This window comes from Rhagoletis zephyria, unplaced genomic scaffold, assembly GCF_001687245.7.
Source record: "Rhagoletis zephyria isolate East Lansing unplaced genomic scaffold, Rhagoletis_zephyria_1.1 Rzeph_scaffold_02523, whole genome shotgun sequence".
In the NCBI taxonomy this organism is placed as follows: Eukaryota; Metazoa; Arthropoda; class Insecta; order Diptera; family Tephritidae; genus Rhagoletis; species Rhagoletis zephyria.
This window is the reverse complement of record NW_016159607.1, coordinates 1-22304: the sequence shown is the minus strand read 5'-3', so window position 1 is coordinate 22304 and position 22304 is coordinate 1. Positions and strand designations below refer to the sequence as shown.

At 34.6% G+C, this 22304-nt stretch overlaps 1 protein-coding gene across 1 annotated transcript in view; it reads right to left on the bottom strand.

The window, feature by feature from the left end:
* Positions 1–16399, bottom strand: part of LOC108367066 (GATA-binding factor C-like) — a gene marked incomplete at its 3' end in the record, with an annotated part of 69678 nt that extends 53279 nt beyond the window's left edge. Inside the window, exon 1 of the mRNA XM_017621589.1 lies at positions 15764–16399. Coding sequence (XP_017477078.1) covers positions 15764–16052 — 289 coding nt within the window. The remainder of the gene's footprint in view (positions 1–15763) is intronic.
* Between the last annotated feature and the right edge of the window lie 5905 nt (positions 16400–22304).

Sequence of the window (22304 nt, the reverse complement as noted above, 5' to 3'; positions counted from 1 at the left end):
ATTAAATACTAACATTTTTTCCATCAATTATCATTTATGCCACAAAATCAACACACAAAGCGATCGCGAGTGGGATTAATGAAAAAATGTATGGAAAATAATAATTACTTCATAAGAGATAGTCAAAAATATCCTAAAATTTTTAGGTGACTTACCTCAACTGTGATTGTTCACGCTTTTTTCGTTTGTCGAAGATTTAGGAAAAATTGTAATTTTTTTTTTTAATTTTTCTGATACTTGATCTTATCGTTCAAAGAGACGCTGAAAATCATTTAAATTTCTGTGTTAAACGAAAAACAGCGTAAAAGGATCGAAAAAGTTGGCAAAACTTTTGCAAACACGAATTACCGACCCTTACTTTAATCTTTAAACATTTAAATTGCTGTCACTACAGCTGCTTATTTGCTGCTTTACAGTTGCCTTGCATTTCAACTCAATAATAGTTGTACGTATTTCAACTACACTATTCCTACTCTATATAATATTGGGCACACACTCTCCCTCTCTCTCTCTACCTCTGCTTACCACGAAGCAAAGCTATAATAATTGTGCAAGTTCACATGTTGCAAGCAGCGTGTACTATATGCCATGCAGAGCAGCACACATTCGCACAAACTCACCTATTCAACGCATACTGAAAAATACTTGGCCAGTATATAAATATGTTTGGACCCAACAAACAGAAATGCCTACTTGTCACGCACGGCCCTGGTCGTTCGTCGTTCGTCGTTTGGTCAGTAGCCAAATGGTCCTTCCCACTCTACCCTATCAGCACGCTCGTCCTTTACGCTTAATTCAACTCAACTTAGTTCAGTTCAGCTCAGCGCAACTGAAACTTAAATATACTCGACGTTAGCCCACGACATGAACTGGCAGGGTATTAATGAATTAAAACATTTTCCCGTGCTGTACGATATATCTATGGCTCGTAGATTCGCGCAGGATTATGCAAATTCTCGTACATGCATGGAATGCAGTGTGTTTGTATATGAAAAGGACATGAACATTACGTTTTATGTAGTCACTGGCGCGTCAGCCAACTACTGAGTAGATACTAAATGTGTGCCTCAACGCTTGGGTGCTTGAGAGTATGTATGTGGGTTGAGCGTGGGCCACAATTCGATTTTCCGCCCAGGGCAGGGCGTCAGTGTGACATGAAACGCTTAATTTTTATTTTATAGTTTTATTGCGCTTTAAATGGAGCTTATTAGTGTTTTATTGTAGGTTTAAGTGCAAGTGTGATATTAGCTCTTTTGTGGCGCGAGCTTTTGAGTATTTCAAAAATTTTTAGTTTTTGTTGAAATAATGCACATATTAAGTCAAGCAAAGTTTTGGTAGGAAAAGCCCAAGAATGGCAACACTGTATGTAACAGATATTGAAAAATTAACAAAAGGGAATTCTTTAATGTTTTAGGTATATTCTTTAATATTCAGAAAAATAATGTTATGTAAAAGGTGAAAACTCTATTCAAAAGTGCTACAGCCAAGATCGAGTTTTGTTGGCAAGATCTTCAATTGTCGCCTGACTTTACAGTCCAGTGTATGTATATAATAGTCGTAAGCCCTATTTTATTCTATGGTGTCACAGTTTGGCGAACAACTCAAGACAAGTCGCTCACGAAACTAATCAAGAGAGCACAACCCTCAACGCCTACTAAACACCTACAAACCTTAATTAACTTTCTACCCGTGGACGTTCTAGAAAAGTCGCAGCGAATCTGTAACGCTATAAGGCAAAATCCATTACTAAAATTGGAAGGCATTCGATTCGGTTAAACTAATATGCTAACCAACTACCCCGAAATTCTTAGGTCCCCCAGACTAAACTACATTTATCTCCTCTCAATCTTGAGAACAAATTCTGTCTAAGTACTCCTCTAGGAAAGGTTGGGTATAAGATCACTCTGCAGCCATATAAAATTCAAAAAAAATCTATGGCTTACTTGATCATTCTTAACCATTCAGAACACTATTCCGCGGCGAAATCTCGTTGACAGCGGCGATAGAATGCAGGAAGGTGCTCAACAAGTTCATGGAGATGTACATAAAAAGTAATTGCTTGACACATATGAACTTGAGAAGAAGCGAAACTGTCTGAAGTCAACTACTCCCACCACAGTCTTCCTGTGAATTATGGCTGAAATAACGCTGACAAATAAAAGATAGTCAAGAGAAGCTACTGCTGATAAATCTGACACAGCTTTGAGAAGAACAGTTTGAACTCACGTATTCGTTTAGAATGCCCTCAGCTTCGACAAGTGGTTTTGGTATGTTACCGCATAACTTTGGGCCACTTTAAACCATACTAATTTGGTTGAAATCCGATCATTGGATTTTGAAGAAATTAACGATGCTTTTAAATTTTTATATCAGTCAGTTTGGTTTTTGCTTGAAAACTACTTGGTATTAAGAAATGTTTTTGGAGAACAATAATGGTAGAAGTTATAGCTGCTTTTGCAGAGCTCACCACATATCCTGCAATATTAAAAACAACTCACATAAACTCTCATATCAATCGAAGGCATCAGCTAATTGCATTAACAGCTCATCTGTCGCATAATCGATTAATGCGATAAAGCCCGAAATATTTTAAAAATAATTCCCACAAGTTGCTGTCATATTCCATTCAAAAGGGGCAATATTTTCAAACCAAATATTAGCATCAGTGTCAGAAAACAGCCATCAGGCATAAAGAGTCAGCTGGCCGTTTGCGGCACTTGCATTCCAGCGCTTCATCAGCTACTTTAGCTACACACATACATACATACATATGTAAATATAAATGCAAAAAAAAAACATAAATGTAAATATACAGCATCATCAATAATAACATCAAAATCAATTTTTGACATTTTTTACGCTTTCAATCAGACTCCGAGCGAGACATGGACAGACACAACAACAACGGAAGCAACAACACCATCACCAACCGTCAACAATTGATATATGCAGACTAATGAATTTTAAAATATAATCGTACATGAATTTAGCCAACCCACAATGCTACCAACCGAAATCGAAATCAGTTGAAATGCAAAACAAACAGTTAACAAGTGGAGCAAGTGAGGCATGTGAAGCGGCCTGTAGCCGGCTGATCGATTTGACAGGCGCACAAATGATATGAAGCGACAGGCGCTGGTTTTAGCGGGCAGCGGAATGGAGGCTAGCAACCACCAGCCACCATACAGCAGCAGCCTGCAGCCAGCATGTCTGTCAAAGCTTTACAAAAATTACAAGAACAACAACAACAAAAACAGCCAAATAAACGCACAATGATGGCGCGAGCATCAAATGTTAAGTAGTATAAGGGCAAAAGCAATGTAAAGTAACCAATTGATATTATTGTTGTTGCAATGAAAGCATCCACAATTTGTGAAATCGATTGTGTGCGATTTGAATGATCATTTTTGAGTGAATTTGAATGAAAATGCGCGCATGAATGAATAACGTTTAAATGGTAAGTTAGTGAACGAAACGAAGTTGGTAAGGACGCTAACAGGTAAAAAAAAAATTACATTGCTTTTTCATAAGCCAGTGAACTTAAGTGTGCGGAAAACTTGGAAAAAGTTAATGTTGGCAAATCAGTGAAAGCAAAAAATTCGGTCAAAATCGCTTCGGCGTTTACAGCGCCAAATAAGAAGAAGTGAAAGCTTCAGTCGAAAGCTTAAGTAAATTTTATGTTGATGGAGCAATTTAGGCGCATAGTTGAGATTAATAGCCGTATGGTAACAGATATAAAGCATTGAAAGCTTTTCATTTCATTCAGTTAATGTTTATAGGCCTAGAGAAATTTAAGCACCAACATTCACAGAAATTATAGCTATCATGGCAGAAAATGCGTTAAAGAAAGTATCATTAGTTGAAAATAAAGAGCTTAAAGCTTGTATAGAAAAAGACTTTAATTTCTTAAACTTCAATTACCGTCCTGTCAGAGCTTTTAATATAATTTAACAGAGACTTGAAGCTTTAAATGTTTAACAAAAGCATATGTTCATATAGCAAAAGGAGAAGTTAAAGCCAAAACGAAATTCGTTAAATATTTTAATAAAGCTTTTTATTACTAAAAGTTTTAAAAGTTGAAACCCGTTTTAACCTGTTCACACAGCCTCTATCATATGTTTGACTGGGTTACTTGCGTACCTACAGCAAAAAAATCTTCACGACGAGACAGTTGGGCATGAATTACGCATGGTAAATGCGCATGCGCCAGCAAAACTGATTGATCACTTGAATGGAACGAACACAGTACGGAAACAACAATGAACAAAGCTTCGTTATATTTGCAAAGCTTAAATATAAACTGAAGCCTTCAATACAACTGGCAGGTTTATAAGGGGAATTCCTTCGCCTTATTTTAAATACCTATGGGACATTAAAAATAATGAATGACAAAAATGCAATAAAAATGCTACAATGGCAAAGCAGGCAAGCGAGTGTACAAATATGTACGAAATTCTGTGTAAAGTGGAAAGTATAGGCACAACAGTAATACTTAAGGTATTTAGTTAGGGACGTATGCATGTACTACTTATGCACACATGAGTGACGTTTTATAAAATTTTATTTCTCTCCTGCCAATTATGCTTAGAGCGGCTGAAAAGTGGTGGGAAAGTGCAACAGAAAATGCTTATTTTTTGTTCTGAAAAATTTTACTTTTTTCTGTCCACTTGTTAAATTGTTTTTAAGTAAGAATGAGAGAAAGAAGAAAACCCGTATGCAGCACTTGACATTGTGGGAGTCATTGGCAAACCAGGTGAAGCTTTCTGGCATCAAAGCAGCATGACAATAGCATTTTTATACTTTGCAGAATTTTGTAGTAAGCAAGAGGACACGACACGGTCGCAAATAAAAAAACATACTTCGAGGCTTCACAATGCAAATCATGTTGTAAAAATGAAACATATGACACGTATACATATATATGTACATACATACACCGAATTTTCTCTTGGCAAACATTTTTTCTGCAGCCTGATCACTCATGCGCGTTCACCCTGGCATTTTCGCGCGGCCAAGCGCTACATTTACTACTACCACACTTATAATACATGTGTAGATATATGTATGCACACGTTTACTTTCATTATATACATATGTATGTATGTAGTAGATTATGTACTAAATACAAATACAAACATCGCTGCATTGAGGAGGGCGAAAAAAGTGGCAAGCGGCTTAACTGTGCACCAGCAATGACAATTAACTTACATACAGTTAGCGCCGCTAACAATTGAATTTTCTGTTTTTTTTTTATGAAGCTCCTCTTACCCAGTCCAAAAAAAAAAAAATCGGATTAACGCCAGCGCGCAAAACGGGCGCGTTTTCAGTAGCGCCCACTTTTTTCGGTTCACTGCCATTTTATTTCACGAAAAAAGTGAATTGTTTTCTTTCTTAAGCCGCTAATATTGGGTGGAGCTGAGCACCAATTCAATTTGTCGTTGGAAATTACATTTAATATTTAATTGCTTCTTTTTTAACAAAATAATTTTAAGTAAGCAGTTTACGAAAAATGTTCCGTTTATATTCTCCTTAGAATTAGAATTATTTCTTGGTCTAAGTTAATGAGCTACAAATCACCGGTTTGCCATGAATTGTGAGAGTTTTGAGATATTTTACTCATCTCTGACGACTAATTTATGCTAACCGCTAGCTGCAGATGTGTATATACATATACATACATATGTACATCATTTTTTTATGCTAAATGCGCTATCTAATTGCTAAAGACTTTGCCTAATAGCGGACCTCGTGGCTTCAGTAACAAAGCGTTGCAATTTTCTAGTGTGTAAAATTATTTCCCACTTTATGGGCCGGAAGGTGTTTTTAGAAATATGAGTGTGAATGCGAGCGTATATATGTATATATGAATATGATGTGAGACTATGAAGTTTGCATCTGTACATTCTTTTCAAATAAAAGGATAGTAATTAGACCTCGGATAAGAAGTTGTTGTTTACATTTAGTTGTTGTTAATTTGTATTAACGATTTTACGCACAACTGATGGCATTTGGTGGCCCCTAATGCAGCATTCTCATACATATTCATAAGGGCGGTCAAAAAAAAGTAAAGTCGAGATTTGAATGCTCTAACACGCCTAGATTGTACTATTTATACCGAAAAAAACCCCATTTTATTATTTTTTTTTTATCGAAAAATAGGTGTTCAAAAACAATTTTTGTAGAAGTTTTATAGATTTCTTAAAAATAAATATTCTTTATCGGAAAATTTTGTTTCTCTTCAGTAGATTTCCAACAATAATATTCAATTGTTTATATAAAATTTTTTAACAGTAACTATATTTAATACTCCCCCGAAAATTCCTCCAAAATGAAAAATAAAAACACATGGGTATATTTTTTCGACATAGAATAATCCTAGGGGTAAGAGTATTAAAATTCCGAATTTCACTTTTTTCACATGCATTTTTGGATCACCCTACTATACATACATACGTATATCTATCGTCGACGTGTTTGCAAAATCTCGCATACACCAGTTGCAAAACCATCTAAATCGACATAGTGGCAAAAATGAGATTTGGTAACCCTAAACTCCAGGCACTTAACTTCATGCATATAAATCGTAAAAACCATATTCCAACAACAAATTTGGAAAATGATACATAGATAGATGAAATACCATCTAAAAGAAACTCAGTTTATTGGCTCTACTGTAAAGTCAAAGACATTGATGATATAATTTTTACAGGTTTCAGAACAAAAGCCAAGTAAACATATTCATGAATAGGTCGAAGTTTTATGACAGAGGTGGAGGCGGTGTGTTCCATCTGGAACGCTTCTTAATCTCAAATTTAGCCTATTGGATTTTTGAAGGGTAAAAACGGACTCTCGAATCAGGATACTGACCAGTGAACGCCTGACCTCTCACTATCGATCATCTCGGACTCCTTTCGGAATGCCGATTTGAGTTCCACGGCACAACTATGTACATTGCAGGTAACTGCATAACTGATAAGTCGGCTAGGCAAGACACCCACGAGGTTATTTCTATTGGCAGGGATGTGGGATTGTGGCAACTTTAGGACTGCTTCTGGACAGATGAGCTTCAGCCAGCTAAGTGCCGAATCCCGGTACTAATGGGCGGGATTCCTTGGCACTGCCCAATATTGACCTGCAGTACCCGTTATTAATTCAGGAAAGTTTTCCTGTGAAAAAGATATATTAAATTTTAATCTCCAGTCACTGACGGGTAAATAAAGTATTATCCCAGAAGGGGTTATTTCAATTCGTTAATACCTAATCTATTGTACAGACAATTAATTCATTTGTCCATTGAAATCCGTAGAACAGCAAATTGAAATTTCGACAATTCTTAACTGTTGCGGCGTGGGTGGAACGTTGATCTATGGGTCCCAGTCTAATATATTTTAAGGATTTGAAGATTATCGGTTACGATGTTTATTCAATTGCCTCAATCTCTATAGTTTTGTTATTTTAAGGCCAGTTGTCCCCTATTAAGAAACATTATCTATATATGGGGTGCTCCATACCAAAACGGACGGGGTTCACACTTCATGTGTTTTAGGGTTGATGCATAAACATAAATAATAAATAAATATGAAATTTTAGCATGATTAATACATTTTTAAAAACTTTATGGCACAAAAACAAATCGATTTAATAGTTTTCCAAATATCGCGTGAAAGGGGCGAGAAAAAAAAATAAAAAAAAATCATACATACGCACATCAAATGCTCTATGATTAATTAATTAATTTACACCAATTGTCAATTTAAGGATGTTTGAAATATCTTTATTTCTGAACATATTAAGGGGGGTTGCCACATGTTAAAAAATCAAATTCAACTTTATTCATCAGTTAATTAAAATGTGTATCACAATATCGGAGGAAGGAGAGTTAAAAATACTTAGCTTTTAACTAGGGCTGCCACCTGTGTGAAAGTTCTAATTTAATTAACTATAACAAAAATTGTATGAAATATAAAAATACGTTTGTCAAACGGAATATTTTTATGGAATCTTTAGCTTGCACAATTGGAATGTTTGAAGACGGTTCCCCAGTGTTTAAAAAGTTACATTCAAATTATGCAATAAGTTGGATGAATTATTAATAGATGAGTATCAATCAAAATGGGTTTAAAAAGGCTTTATTTCTGAAACGTGTTAAAAAATCAAATTCAGTTTGAATTAAGGCAATTGGATAATTGAAATACATACATACGTATGTATGTATGTATCACAATATAGGGATCCAACGAAAGAGTTTAAGAAGGTTTTAGTTTAAAAATATGTTGAAGAGGTTTGCCACCTGTTTGAAAAGTTGAACTTAGTTAACTATTACACAGGTTATATGAATTATGGGTGTCAAAAGAAAGAGCGCTAATAAATGTGTAGTTTGAACATTAAGAATGTTTTTGAGGGGTTTTCAAAGGTTTGCCTTCTGTTTAATAAATTAAATTTAAATTATATAATAAGCTAAATTAATTATTAAAGGATAGGTATCAAATAAAAAGGGTTTGAAAACTCTTTATTTCTGACCTTTATTTTTATTTAGGAGGGTTGCCTCGTGTTTGAACAATAAATTCAACTTGGTTCATCAGTTTATTGAAATACTTGCGTATCACAATATTTTGAGCTGTTGTAAGGGCATTGCCACCTGTTTAAAATTAAAATTCCAATTATTTATTATGTTTAATGAATTATTAAAAAATGGATGTCAATCGATGTGGATTTGAAAAATATTTATTTCTGAACTATACTTAGCAGGGTTGCCACATGTTTAAAAAATCAAATTGAACTTAGTCCATCAGTTAATTAAAATATGTACCTATTGCAATATCAGACGAAGGAGAGTTAACAAGGTTTTAGCTTTAAAATACCATTTAAAAGGATTTTCACCTGCTTGAATAGTCGAATTCAGTTAATTTATACACAAGCTTTATTAAGATATTAAGATATGGGTGTCAATAGAAAGAGACTTATAAAAGCTTTAGGTTGAAAATATCTTTGGCTAGGCTGGCCACCTTTTTGGAAAGTCATATCGATTCAACTAAGTATTTATGTACATATGTATATTAAACTAGAAGGCATTTAAAAAAAAATCATTAGATTAGCTGCGTTTTTCTCGAATTTCAAAAATTCAAATGAAATACCTTGGCCTGTAGATGTTTTATTTTTTATGATTTTTGAAATTTTATGAAATTAAAAACTTGCGCTATTCGATATCTCTCTTCACTCAGAAACAGCGATTAAGATAAAATATGGCGGTCGAATCGCTTATAACTCTGACTAACATTTGGAAAATTTTTTAGATCTTGAAATTCAATTTTGGGCATTTTAACGCCATGCGCGTTCACTAGTAGCAACACTAGTCCATCAAGTATTTTAAGAAATTGCATGCTTTCTGTTATATTTCTTTATTTATACATACATACATTTAAGTGAGTTTAAAAACGTATCAGCCGAAAAAGCATGGGCGATTACGGCGTCAATCAAGAACAAAAATGTTTATGCTGTTCCTTTAATTTTTAATGAAAATTTCTATACATATTACTGCTGCCGGAATCTGCAATAATTTTTNGTAAACAAAAATTATATCAGCTGTTCGTCTAACTTGCAAGTTTCTGCAAATTTTCTGTTCGCGTACTATTTTGGATATTTCTCTCTTGTGAGCGAACAGATGACATTTCGCCGGAATTTGGCAGTTGGTTGGTTTCTGTTGGAGATTTTAAACGAACGTACCTATTATCACTCACAGCTTCAAGTGGCAAGAAATATATGTAGATATTTATATTTTTTTTGTATTTTGTATTTTGTCTAATTTTGAGTTCGACGCCATTGTGGCAGCCATACATTCCACACAGAAACTCGCATAAGTGAACTCTTAGAGAAATACATATATTTGTGCATATGTTTATTTATTTACAAATACAAATATTAGAATGCATAAGTAGCAAACGTGCTTTAGCATACAGAAGTGTTGTTCGCATACACAAACAAACAAAAAACAATTACCTATGTTTGTTAAAGTGTAGATACATATGTACATACATATGTTTATGAATTTGCGCCTTATTGTATGTAAATTTCCATGAAGGCTCATTATGACATTTGAACAAAACAAAGTTCGACGCTTATGCATCGTAAGTTCTTATGTATTTTTTCGAGTGTCAAAAAATTGACATGGGGAACAAGAAGCAAAACAAACGAACGAAAGTAAGACACTGAAAATGAAATACAAAAAAAAACAAAACAAAAAAGTAATATGCAAGTAATAGTGGTGGCTATTGAATTTTAACGCAGCGGCGCTATTGGAAGATACTGAAAATATATACATACATATTTTCGTATGAACATTAGAGGGGTCCAAAAACAGCAAAGTCGAAATTTTTATACTATTGTTCTATATCGAACAAAAGTATATCCCAATTTTTTATTTTGAAATCAGAAAATATTTAGAGGTCACTCAAAGCGCTCAAAGTTTTTCAAGTATGTATTTTTATATGGGAAAAAACAACTGTTCGTAAAAATTATATAGAATTCTTGAAAATCAATATTTTTCGATCGGAAAACTCTGGTTCTCTTCAGTAGACTTTCAATAACAATACCCAATTATTTATTTAACCAGTTTTAAATACTAACGACTTTTTATTGGTCCCCCTTTTGCATTTTTCGGGGTTTTTGTGGGTTTTTGGCGGACCTATAAATTATAGTTTCGACGAAAAAATAATTAAGTAAACAACTGGTTATTACTCCTGGGAATCTTCTGCAGATAAACATAGTTCTCCGATAGAAAAATATTGATTTTTAAGAATTCTATGCCATATTTACGAAAAGTTTTTTTTCGATTTAAAATACATGGAAAATTTGGGCTTTGGCGACCTGTAAATATTTTTTGATTTCACAATAAAAAAATAGGGGTATATTTTTCGGCATAGACCAATCCTAGTAGGTGAGAGCATAAAAATTATGATTTTACTTTTTCACATGCATTTTAGAGACACCCTAATGTGCATATGTATCTAATAGCATGCGCTTGATGGCACAATAATGGCGTCAATACCAATAACAACAACATGCATTCTAAACAAAACATTTTTTTATAGTGGTTGCTGGCCGCAAAACTCAAGTCACACAAAAACGCCATTAAAATGAAAACAAAACTAAAAAAATAATAGGAGAAAAAAGAAAAACTTTTTGTTTGTATGCTCCTCTATATACCAACTCACATATGTACATACATACATACAGTGTCATATACACACACACACATACGTGCATGTGGGAAATGTTGATGATTTGTGTTTTGCAACCAATAAACTACACAAATATACACATATACATATTTATATATAACTATTAGTCCCCTGATACATATGTACATAAATAGATACATATATATATATTTAGTAGATATATTATTTTGTATATAAAAATAATGAATAGCTAACCAATAAATTTATAGAAAACAAAACACTGAAAAAGGAGGCCACGAGAAATGCGAAGAATTCCGTGAATAAATCTAAGTAAGGCGAGACCTCATAAAGAACTAGTACATAAAAATATATAGGCGTTAACATATCGATTGAAGTTTTGTGCATAAGTATGAATGTATGTATAATCATCAGGGTGCCTCAATAAAAAGTGGTGATTTTTCCACCGGAATTATAAAACTTATAATATTTTACGACATCCGCCAAAATATGCTGGAAAAATATTAAGATTTACGTGAGCTACGCCGTTTGAACATATGTATCTACAAAAATATAATTTTTTTTTTTTTTGATTCCGTTAACAAAATGTTTAAACATTTTTATGTGGATCTATTGAGATTAACCTCTTCTATCATCTACGGTGCGCTTTTGGAAAAAAAATATTTTTATAAATTAATTTTATTATCGATTTTCGGCTGTATATTCAAAAGGGTCCAGCTGGCGTAAGTCCTAATGTTTTTCCGAAATATTTTGTCCAAAGTCTTAAAATACATACATATATTAAAACAGTACCAATTTTTTTGTGTGGAGAGTGATGCACGCTAATGTATTTACATACATAGTATGCTAGGATATGTGGGTAGAGGTAGCAAAATTCTAACAATAATAATATTAATTTTAATTTACGGACATTAGGTTGGAACGTTGAGGGAATAAGAAATGAGATCTTATGGGTAAATATTAGAAGGGGCTATCAATGAACTTTGGTAAAAAAAATGTTTCTCTTCGGGACAAGGTCATCAATATATCGTACTTTAAGATCCGACTGTAAAGTCCGCAGATATAAAAAAAATATTTTAGACGTATGGTTGCACAGCGCACTTTTTTCTGGTACGGTCTAATGTACATACCATACATATGCATATCCACATCGACCTTCCTGCCAATAAAGTTATGCAAATATACATGCACATATATTTATGCATACATGCTTGCACTTGTAGCAAGTAGGCCGTGTCGTCGAGGTCGAAATCGGTGCGGGCGCGTTTTCCACGCAGCGGCGCTTCCATCATTGTCGACACCACCACCACCGCTAATGCCATTAAAAACTCATTAGGATTGCGCCCATAATGAGTTAGTTTGCATTGCATGATTATAAATATAAATACATGCATACCTACATATGTATGTATGTACATAAATCAAAGCGAATAATATACACATAAAATACTTATTGCATACGCGTTTATATTGCTTATTTGTACAGAAATACATATATTTCATGTACTAGGGTGTTCCACAAGATAAGGAGTGCGTNGCATTGCATGATTATAAATATAAATACATGCATACCTACATATGTATGTACATTAATCAAAGCGAATAATATACACATAAAATACTTATTGCATACGCGTTTATATTGCTTATTTTGGTACAGAAATACATATATTTCATGTACTAGGGTGTTCCACAAGATAAGGAGTGCGTTTTTTTCTGAGAAATTCGATATGCATAACCACTTTTTGCTTTCAGACCTTAATTGCGCCAGAGTTACGCAGCTTTTTCGATCCAGCTGAAGCTCCTAGTCTGTAACTTCCGTTAACTTTGGTTGGCACGGGTTATGGTCATCCCACAGCAATAAAACTATGTTTACATACATTTTATTTATGTAGGTCAAAAGGAAAAAATTTTGAGGGCATGTGTATCGAATTTCGCAAAAGAAAGTGGATTCGTTTGGAAGGCAGCGTAGAATCTTATATCCATTAAAATATTCTATATGATTCCTCGGTCTCATATGTATGTGAATTTCGTCTACGCATTTATATTGAACAGATAAACGAGTTTTTGTCTTTTCTACAAGAATGATCTCTATATGCTATAAATTTATGGCCTTATTCATAAAAAATAAAATAGGTTTAAAAAGATTTTTTAAGTGACGTTTTTATAAAAAATTTGGATTTAAAGCTGTTAAAGTCTGCTTTATTATTTATGAATTTGAGTGTTATTTTATATATGTATGTACTAGATGGCTCTCACTCGCTTCGCTGAGTATATGGAATTTCTACGTGCTACATTAGGTGTAATTTATTTTAATTAAACTCAACATACTTAAAATATGGAAAAATCAGAAGACTTTAAATTTTTACATTTTGAAATTTACTTTTTAAACCGTTAGTTCCTATAATTCAAATTGAATTTGAACTTTTAAAAATGTGGAGCCNTAGGTGTAATTTATTTTAATTAAACTCAACATACTTAAAATATGGAAAAAACAGAAGACGTTAAATTTTTTACATTTTGAAATTTACTTTTTAAACCGTTAATTCCTATAATTCAAGTTGAATTTGAACTTTTAAAAATGTGGANGAGGGACCTACAGTTTTACGCCGACTCCGAACGGCGATTGTATTTTTATGAGAAGCTGTTTTTCATGCTGCTTACCGCTACACCACAGCGGCCGACGGCCCCATATATGTTGCTTAGAAATAAGGCCTTTTCAAGACTCTTCCGATTAAAACCTAGATTGTAATAACTCATTAAACTTATAATATAATTGTATTTGAATTTACATTTCAAATAGGGCAAACCTCCTCAAAAACCTCAAAAAATTCTACATGTTCAAGCTGAACATTTCTAACATAAACTCGATTTTTAAAACAGGTGGCAATCCTCTTCGAAATATTTTCCTACTAAAACTCTATTAAAACCCTCTTGTCTGACATCCTTATTGTGATACATATTCCAATTATCAAATTTCTTTAATTTAAGAAGAATTTGATTTTTAAACAGGTGGCAACTCTCCNATTTGAATTTACATTTCAAATAGGGCAAACCTCCTCAAAAACCTCAAAAAATTCTACATGTTCAAGCTGAACATTTCTAACATAAACTCGATTTTTAAAACAGGTGGCAATCCTCTTCGAAATATTTTCCTACTAAAACTCTATGCATGTAGTTTAGAACTAAAACCCTTATTAAAAACCTTTCTATTGATACCCATATTGTAAGTAATTCATTTAAATTAAATGAATTTAATTTTGGTCATTTGACACGCATATATTAATTTTTCAGATAGCTTGCGAATAATTAATTTAAATTTGGCTTTACGAATAGGTGGCAATTCTTTCCAAAATACTTTCAAACTACAAATTTTTAAGGCCTCTTGTCATCCGTTCTTTAATATAATTTTTAAATAAATAATTCCCTTAATGCAAGTCGAATTAGATTTTCCAAACAGCTGGCAGCCCTCCTCTATGACTATGGAATTAGTTTTATATACATATATGTATGTATATATACCCAGTTCCTGTACTCTATCAAAGNTTTAAATAAATAATTCCCTTAATGCAAGTCGAATTAGATTTTCCAAACAGGTGGCAGCCCTCCTCTATGACTATGGAATTGATTTTATATACATATATGTATATATACCCAGTTCCTGTACTCTATCAAAGATATTTTCTGAGATATGATATGCGGTATGAAAATTCCGTTTTATGGGATTAATCGATCGTTTAATCGAGATTAAATCTATCCTATATTTTAAGTTGGGCTAATTGACGATAGAAATAAATATTTTTTTATTCTTGAAAAAAAAAATAAAAATTTGTCATACCGAACAAGTGAAATATATATTCTAAACAGTCTTAAAATTCATTATTTTTGAAGAAGTTCTTAGTTTTTGTTATTCGGAAAACTAAAACTTTTTTGATATTATGTAATAGAATTAAAAGTTGTACGAATAAGTAAAAATTAAAATTTTACTTTAAAATAAAAATAAATAAATTAATTTAATTACTTTCAATAAATATAAGATNTTTTAAGTTGGGCTAAATGGCACCAGTGTACAAAATTTAATGGGAATCGGATAAGTAATTAAAGCGTGGAAGCGTAACAAATAAACAAACTCACTTTCGGATTTATAATATCAGTAAGGATATTACATTCTTTTATATCTTCAGTAACCACAAATACGCATAGAAAATTTTCTTCTAGGACATTGACGTTTTATATATGTAGTTAAACACCGAGTAGGATAGAAATAAATATTTTTTTATTCTTGAAAAAAAAAATTAAAATTTTTCATACCGAACAAGTCAAATATATATTCTAAACAGTCTTAAAATTCATTATTTTTGAAGAAGTTCTTATTTTTGTTATTCGGAAAACTAAAACTTTTTCGATATTATGTAATAGAATTAAAAGTTGTACGAATAATAAAAATTAAAATTTTACTTTAAAATAAAAATAAATAAATTAATTTAATTACTTTCAATAAATATAAGAATGTACACATAAAAAAGCTGTTATATTAAAAGAACCATACTAATTAATATTTCACTTACTGTGCTGATGATAGCTCGGATAGTAGCGTCTATGATGGCCATTACTCTCCAACGCATAGAAGGCGCTCATATCGGTCGTATCCAAGCCGCCAAGACCGCCGCCACCACCACCGCCGCCGCCGCCGAGGCCAGCGCCACCACCCATCGCTGTGGTGCCAGCGGCTGTGAGGGCGTGATGTCCCAAGCCGGCGCCGGCGCCGCCCAGGCCATTCGCTTGCGGAGAGCTGCCCAAACGCGGATTATCATACCAGCTGCGGGCGGCAGCTTCCGCTGTTGAAGTCATATCCATTTCGAGAATAATTTTGAAGGTTTTTATGTGAACGACGAGGGCGAAGAAAAATCTATGTATGTATGTATTGTATTGATTACCACAACGGGGCTGGAGCCAATGTTTTTGTGGACGCACTCAATTGGCACTACCACAGAGCAATTTCTTTACTTATTTGTATTTATTTAGTTCACTTGCGCGTTCAAGTGTGCACATTTTGTTATTTTTATTTTCATGTTTTTTGTTTTTTTTTTCGCTTCCAAATTTTTTCGCTGTTCTTTATTTACTCAGCACTTATTTTAATTTATTTGCTAAGATTTTTTACAGTAAACTGCTGTTTGGTTTGTTGTATTTGTTTTGCATTAACTTTTGATTGATTGATTTGTGCTGTGGAAAAAAGTATACATAAATATAGTTAAATAAATATTTATAGATATACAATAATTATAAAAAAATGTATTGTTGCCAAAATTATAGGGGCACAATTTGATAAGATTTACTTTGCTTTGCCTGACGAACCAACCGTCGCTGTTAAGCAGCAGAAGCCGAATAGTAAGCATGTTACCGACATAAAAATCAGAAATCGATTTCGTGGCAAAAGCATGATTTTATCACTGAAATCAAACAATTTATGAACAGTGGCTGCTCTGTTGCAATTAATATTGGAAATTTTTTAAAGTACTACGCCATACACTCCAACTATTAGAAGTAACAAAAAAAAATCATTCCAGAGCCTGGTCAAATTTTTATCAAAATCAATATTTTTTTGGGTTTTATTTCCAATTGATTTCTTTCTCTGTTTTTCTTTTCTGTTTCTCGCGCTACAACTCCATATGTTGTCACGTACCTAGTCTTCAGAAGTCGCAGCCTTCTTATCGAATTTTCGGGTAATAAGACACATTTATGATATTCCTCAAATGCACTTCGTCAACAAATATTTTATATATATATTTTTTTACTTCATTGTTGTACTTTGCTGCCGCTCTAGGTATTTAGTTGGTGCTAGATAAATGGAATAGAAAAAGAAACTATCGACTTTGCTTGAGTCATAAAGGAAAGATTTATGACAAAGCAAACTTCTTCATTTAACGCTAGTTTACGGTGTTTACGTATGTATATAAGTAAATAAATATGTGCTCTATGTAAACCGTTCTTAATGTAAACATTTCCTATCTAAGCGAGCCTTCCTCCGCTCTCAGCGCTTTGATAAGTGGCGTATTTTATTTAGATCGGCTTGGAAGTAACACCTGTAAATTAGCAGACCATGAAGTATCGGCAATGGCAATTAGAGTACAGCATTTTGTCATCAATACGATAGCTGTTTGTCAACANAACCACCAGGCTACAGCGGCCCAGAAATGCAAATCCTAAAAAAGCGTCAACATTCTAGAATTGAAACTGCATAGCAGGTGAGTAAATAACACCGGTTCACACCTATACATACATTAGACCTGCTACCCTCTAAATTGAAAACTTTCTTAGATAAGTTTTTGATGTCGTGAACAGTGTTGCCACGAACAATTTTTTTTCCTACCTAGACCAACCAAAACCTACCAAAAATATTTGAAGTTTTTAAATTGTTTATCCAATGCCAAGTTTAATAAAAATGTATATAATATAACATTTAGTAAAACTAAAACGCGCTCAGTCTGCCATTCATGATACGTTGGCAGTCACATAGAATATACTCTGGGGTTTCCTAAACCAGCTCACAAAAGGCTATGGATCATGGAAGCGCATTTGGGCTCCAGGCTTTGGATACAGCCAGTCCTTTCGTTGCCTTTAAACCCTTCATGTCCCAGAACCCACCACAAGCATTAAGCTGTTTTGGGCATCCAAGTGGTTCAAGAGAGTTTTACAATTGTTTACAAGTCTGATGCCGTTTAAAAAGAGTCTAAGGCCTGACTATCCCACATTATATTCATTTTGGCCCCATTTGTTCTTCTAAACAGACCTCGATAACGAAGGCTTCAGCCTGGAATATAGTTGTTGTAGTTATAGTTTTCCTGAATCTTGGTCCAAATACGTCTGGCTTAGTACTATCGTCGTATACCTTTGATCCATCGTTATACCATACTTGGGACCCTTCGTCCACCATAGTTGTTATCACTTCACAAGTCTTTTTCAGGAATTCAGACCGTGTAGGGTTCGTAGAAGGTTAGCTTGTGATTATCCAGGAATGCATTTAGAACATCCAAGTGACCCCGAAGATCTACAATTTTCTTGCTGATCATATTGGGCAATCGTAAGGCGCTCCAGCAGGCCTATTTTTCAAACAGAATAGACAAAGGAGGAATGCCTGTAATGCAGACACGTTGAGTATATACCTTGGATGTACATACTTGTATATTGGCAATATTGTACTTACGAACTTACACTTTTTATTTCAGCCACCGCTATCTTTCATAGTTCTAACGACTTTCACACTTTTGTTCTATATTCTTATTGGTACATCCCTACTCCCGCTCTCATAACGATTTGAGGTCAATCCAACAACAATAAAAAAACCTGGAGACAAAAATGAAAGTTAAGGCAAATGTTACAGTTTTGCACTCATTCTCAGTTTTGCATTTTACAGTTATCTTTTGCTTAGTTGGAAGTCAGATGACTTTTTTCTGTATTATAATTTATTCAAGAAGTGATCACCAATAAATAATATGGTTAATCAGGAAACATAAATGTAAATAATAGATTTACTGCGACAAGGCGGGACCGTAGGGAAAGTGGCAAAAAAATGTGGAGTTTGCCACATGAAAATGTTAAGACTGAGAAAAAATATAGCCTAAAGTGTTACTAAGGACAAAGGAAGTCTGTCAAAATATATTTCAGTCCGATATCTTGTGAACTTAGTAGCAAGTAACGCTGTAGGCACTACTACAGAAGCGCTTAAGGTATTAAAATTGAATGCAAATCAGTAGATAGTGGGGCGAAAAGTTGCCAAATTGGGCGAAATGGATCATAAAAGAAGAAAAAAGCAAATTTGATCAAAATACATGTGCGAGTGGGGCAGCGTTTTGCTGCATCGCGCGAAAACCGGACCGTTGCCTATTGGGATATGTTAGGCCTTACATAACGCAATAAAAAACACATTTTTAAGATTTAATTGAGGCTTATGTGGTCTGACAAGACTAAATTAATAGCTTTTAAGCAGATGGCCGGGCATGGTATTGGAACAAAGGCCCAAATTAAGCCTAAGCGCATCATGTAAGGCAAACTGTGAATCACAGTGGTCGGTCAATATTAGTTTGGGGTTGTATTTCAAAAATGTTGTTGATCCGTTTGTACGTATTATGCGTAAGGAACAGTATCTGTTCATATTTCAACAAAATTTGCAAGATGTAGTCGAAAAAATTAGAGTTTCTGCTGAAAAAGCAACCAAAACACACTGCACATGTTCGCAAAGACTGGAACAAAAGCAGAAATTTGCTAATTTGAAATGACCTCCACAATTCGAGGACATGAATCTCATCGAGAATTTGCGAAATCAACTAAAAGCGCATCTTACTAAGTATCCAAGTCCGTCCAATGGAGTACGTGAGCTGTGAAAGCAAACCATGGATATATGGGAGGCTATACCTCCAGAATTTTTACAGACATGCACATTAGGTATGCCAAATTGCAACCAGAAACTAAATAAAGCAAAACCATACTGAACATTGTGTTATTAATTCTTTTTTTTTGTGAAAATTGTCAAAAAGTTATTAAAAATACATGAGTGCAAAACTGTAACATATGCCTTAATTTACATTTTTGTCTGCTGGTTTCTTTAATGTTGTTGAATTGACTTCAAATCGTTATGACAGAGGAAGCAAAGATGTACCAATAAAAATACAGAACAACAGTATGAATGTCGTTAGAACTTGGAAAGATAGCGACAGCTGAAAGAAAAGGTGTTACTCCATGTTACAGTTTTGCTCGTCACTGTACATATTGTATATTGGCAATATTGTACTTACGAACTTACACTTTTACGGTGGCCGTTATACGAAGGCACCGGTGAAATATTCCTGCAAACAAGGTTTCTAAAATGTATGGATATACATACATATTTTATATTTTTCGCAAATAGCTATTATTGTCGCGAAACCTACCAAAATCGAATCTAGCCTACCAACCTACTAAATGGAAAAAAAACCTACCAGGTTTGGTAGGAAAAGTCCATGTTTGGCAACACTGGTCATGAAACCTCAATTTAATTTATATATATTTATTCAGGACCCAAGTTATAATTTTGCTGATTTGGAGCTAAATTTTATTTTATTTTATATTGGTTTAAAAATTTGCTCCTTGTGCCTTTTACAGGTCACTTAAAAATACCTTTTCAACAAGGCGCAATCTTAAATCACGTTGTACATATAAAAAAGGCTGAGAGTTTTAAGAAAAACACAATTTTGGCTGTTTAAGGGCGTGTTTAAGCTAGAAATTCGTACAAACTTGGTGGATTAAGTAGTACACCCCATAATTTTATTTTTTTTATTTTTTCTCCATCCAGTCTAAAGCAGGTTGGGTAAGGTTATGCTGGCATACTAGGTCTCACATAAACGAGTATAACGTCAATAGCGTTACCAGATACGTTTACGACCTATGAATCAATGCTGTCACGCAATTTCAAAGAACATTTCCGTTCCTTTAGCAAATTTTAATAGACACTTTGGTCCTTTGTCGATTGCTGACTGTGGGCTCTGCAGCCGTACCTAGCCGAGTAACGCGAGTATTTACCTGCTGAAGGCTGGACAATCGCAAATTATATGCTCCACGGTTTCCTCGTGAAACTTACATAGTTACGCTTCCTATAGTTTTTGCCATCTATAAGACTTAATTTAAATCCATGGGTCTGCTAGCAAACAATGCCCTGTTAGCAATCGTGTCAGAAACCTCGAGTCTGATTTTCTTGTTTATATTAGGAAATAAGTAGGTTTCCTATCGTATGAATTACACATAGTTTTTATAAGTCTACAAGCCTGAGTTCTTTTCCAAAGTTGTTTTAGCGGCTGCAACAACTCCGCCCAGATCGGTTGGTATCTCAGTCGTTGTCGTCAAGCTCAACTAACATAATACCCAAGAAGCGTGCAGCCTCTATAGGGTCTGTCCACAGGAACAGAGGCATTAGTTGCGTGGGGTTATCCGGGCATACGAAGAGATGTATCGAGTCGTGGGGTATCTCTTCGCATGCCGGACATTCATTTGGCACATCTGCATCTAATCTGTTTAGGTATGAGTTTAACCTGCTGCAGTAGCCACAGCGAAGTTGGGCTATTGTGGTTCTAGTCTCCCAAGGCAGACGAAGCTCCGTCTCGTCGATGTCTGGTGGTTGTATGCATAGAACGGAATTCACTGGCCTGGAGTCTACACAACTCGAGACTGAATCCCTGTGAAAGCCACTCATGGCCTGTCGGTAAGCTGACGGGTCCAGAGGTTACTTTATGAACCTCTTGACTTCGTCCGTCAGTTCATAGATATATATGCCTTCTGACGTAGCGAGGGCTCGTGTCTGTTTGGGTGTCCACGTCTGTGGCTCCCTACTAGGAATTGCTTGCAGAGCATTGTGTTGTGCTCCTTCATGGGGAGCATTTTCACCTCGTCATGCAGCTTGTGTTCTCTCGACATCAGAAGACATCCAGTCGCCGTCTGATGTGCAGTGTTTTGTGTCGTCTGCAGCTTCATCCACTGCGTTCTACTAGTCCCCGGCGACCACATTGGTGCTGCGTATATTAAAATCAGCTGGCCCATTGTCTTGTATGTTGCCAGCAACAAAATCTATCCGCTTGGTGGTGCTTGGCGGGGCATGAACAGATTCCCGAAGAGAAATTCACCCTTCTTAGCTAACTTGGTTAGTTCTCTCATCACCTTCCACATCCTTGTGCCCTGGGTGGACGGTCATGTATGCCGCTTCCTTTATTGCAAAGTCCTCGGCTTGATAGATACTACAATGATGTGGTAGTCTTAAGGACCTATGAATTACAGGTTCAGTATAATATACTATAGTCTCTACACCTTCGTCTATTTTAGACCCGTCTGTGTATATGTATGTATGTGCGTTGTTTTCCTTTTCACTACAGACGCTAGATCACGTAGTCTATTCGCCCGGTTAAGGATGACGCTATACTACTGTGACCATGTGAAATAATGCATGCCGCTGTCGGTGTTGTCCTCAATGCACCCGTTATACTAATCATTGAGAGTCTGTAAAGACTCTACAGTCTCTATTTGTAATGAACTGATATTACAAGGCCTTTGTTTAAAGCATATTTCTAAGCGTCTCAATTTATATTT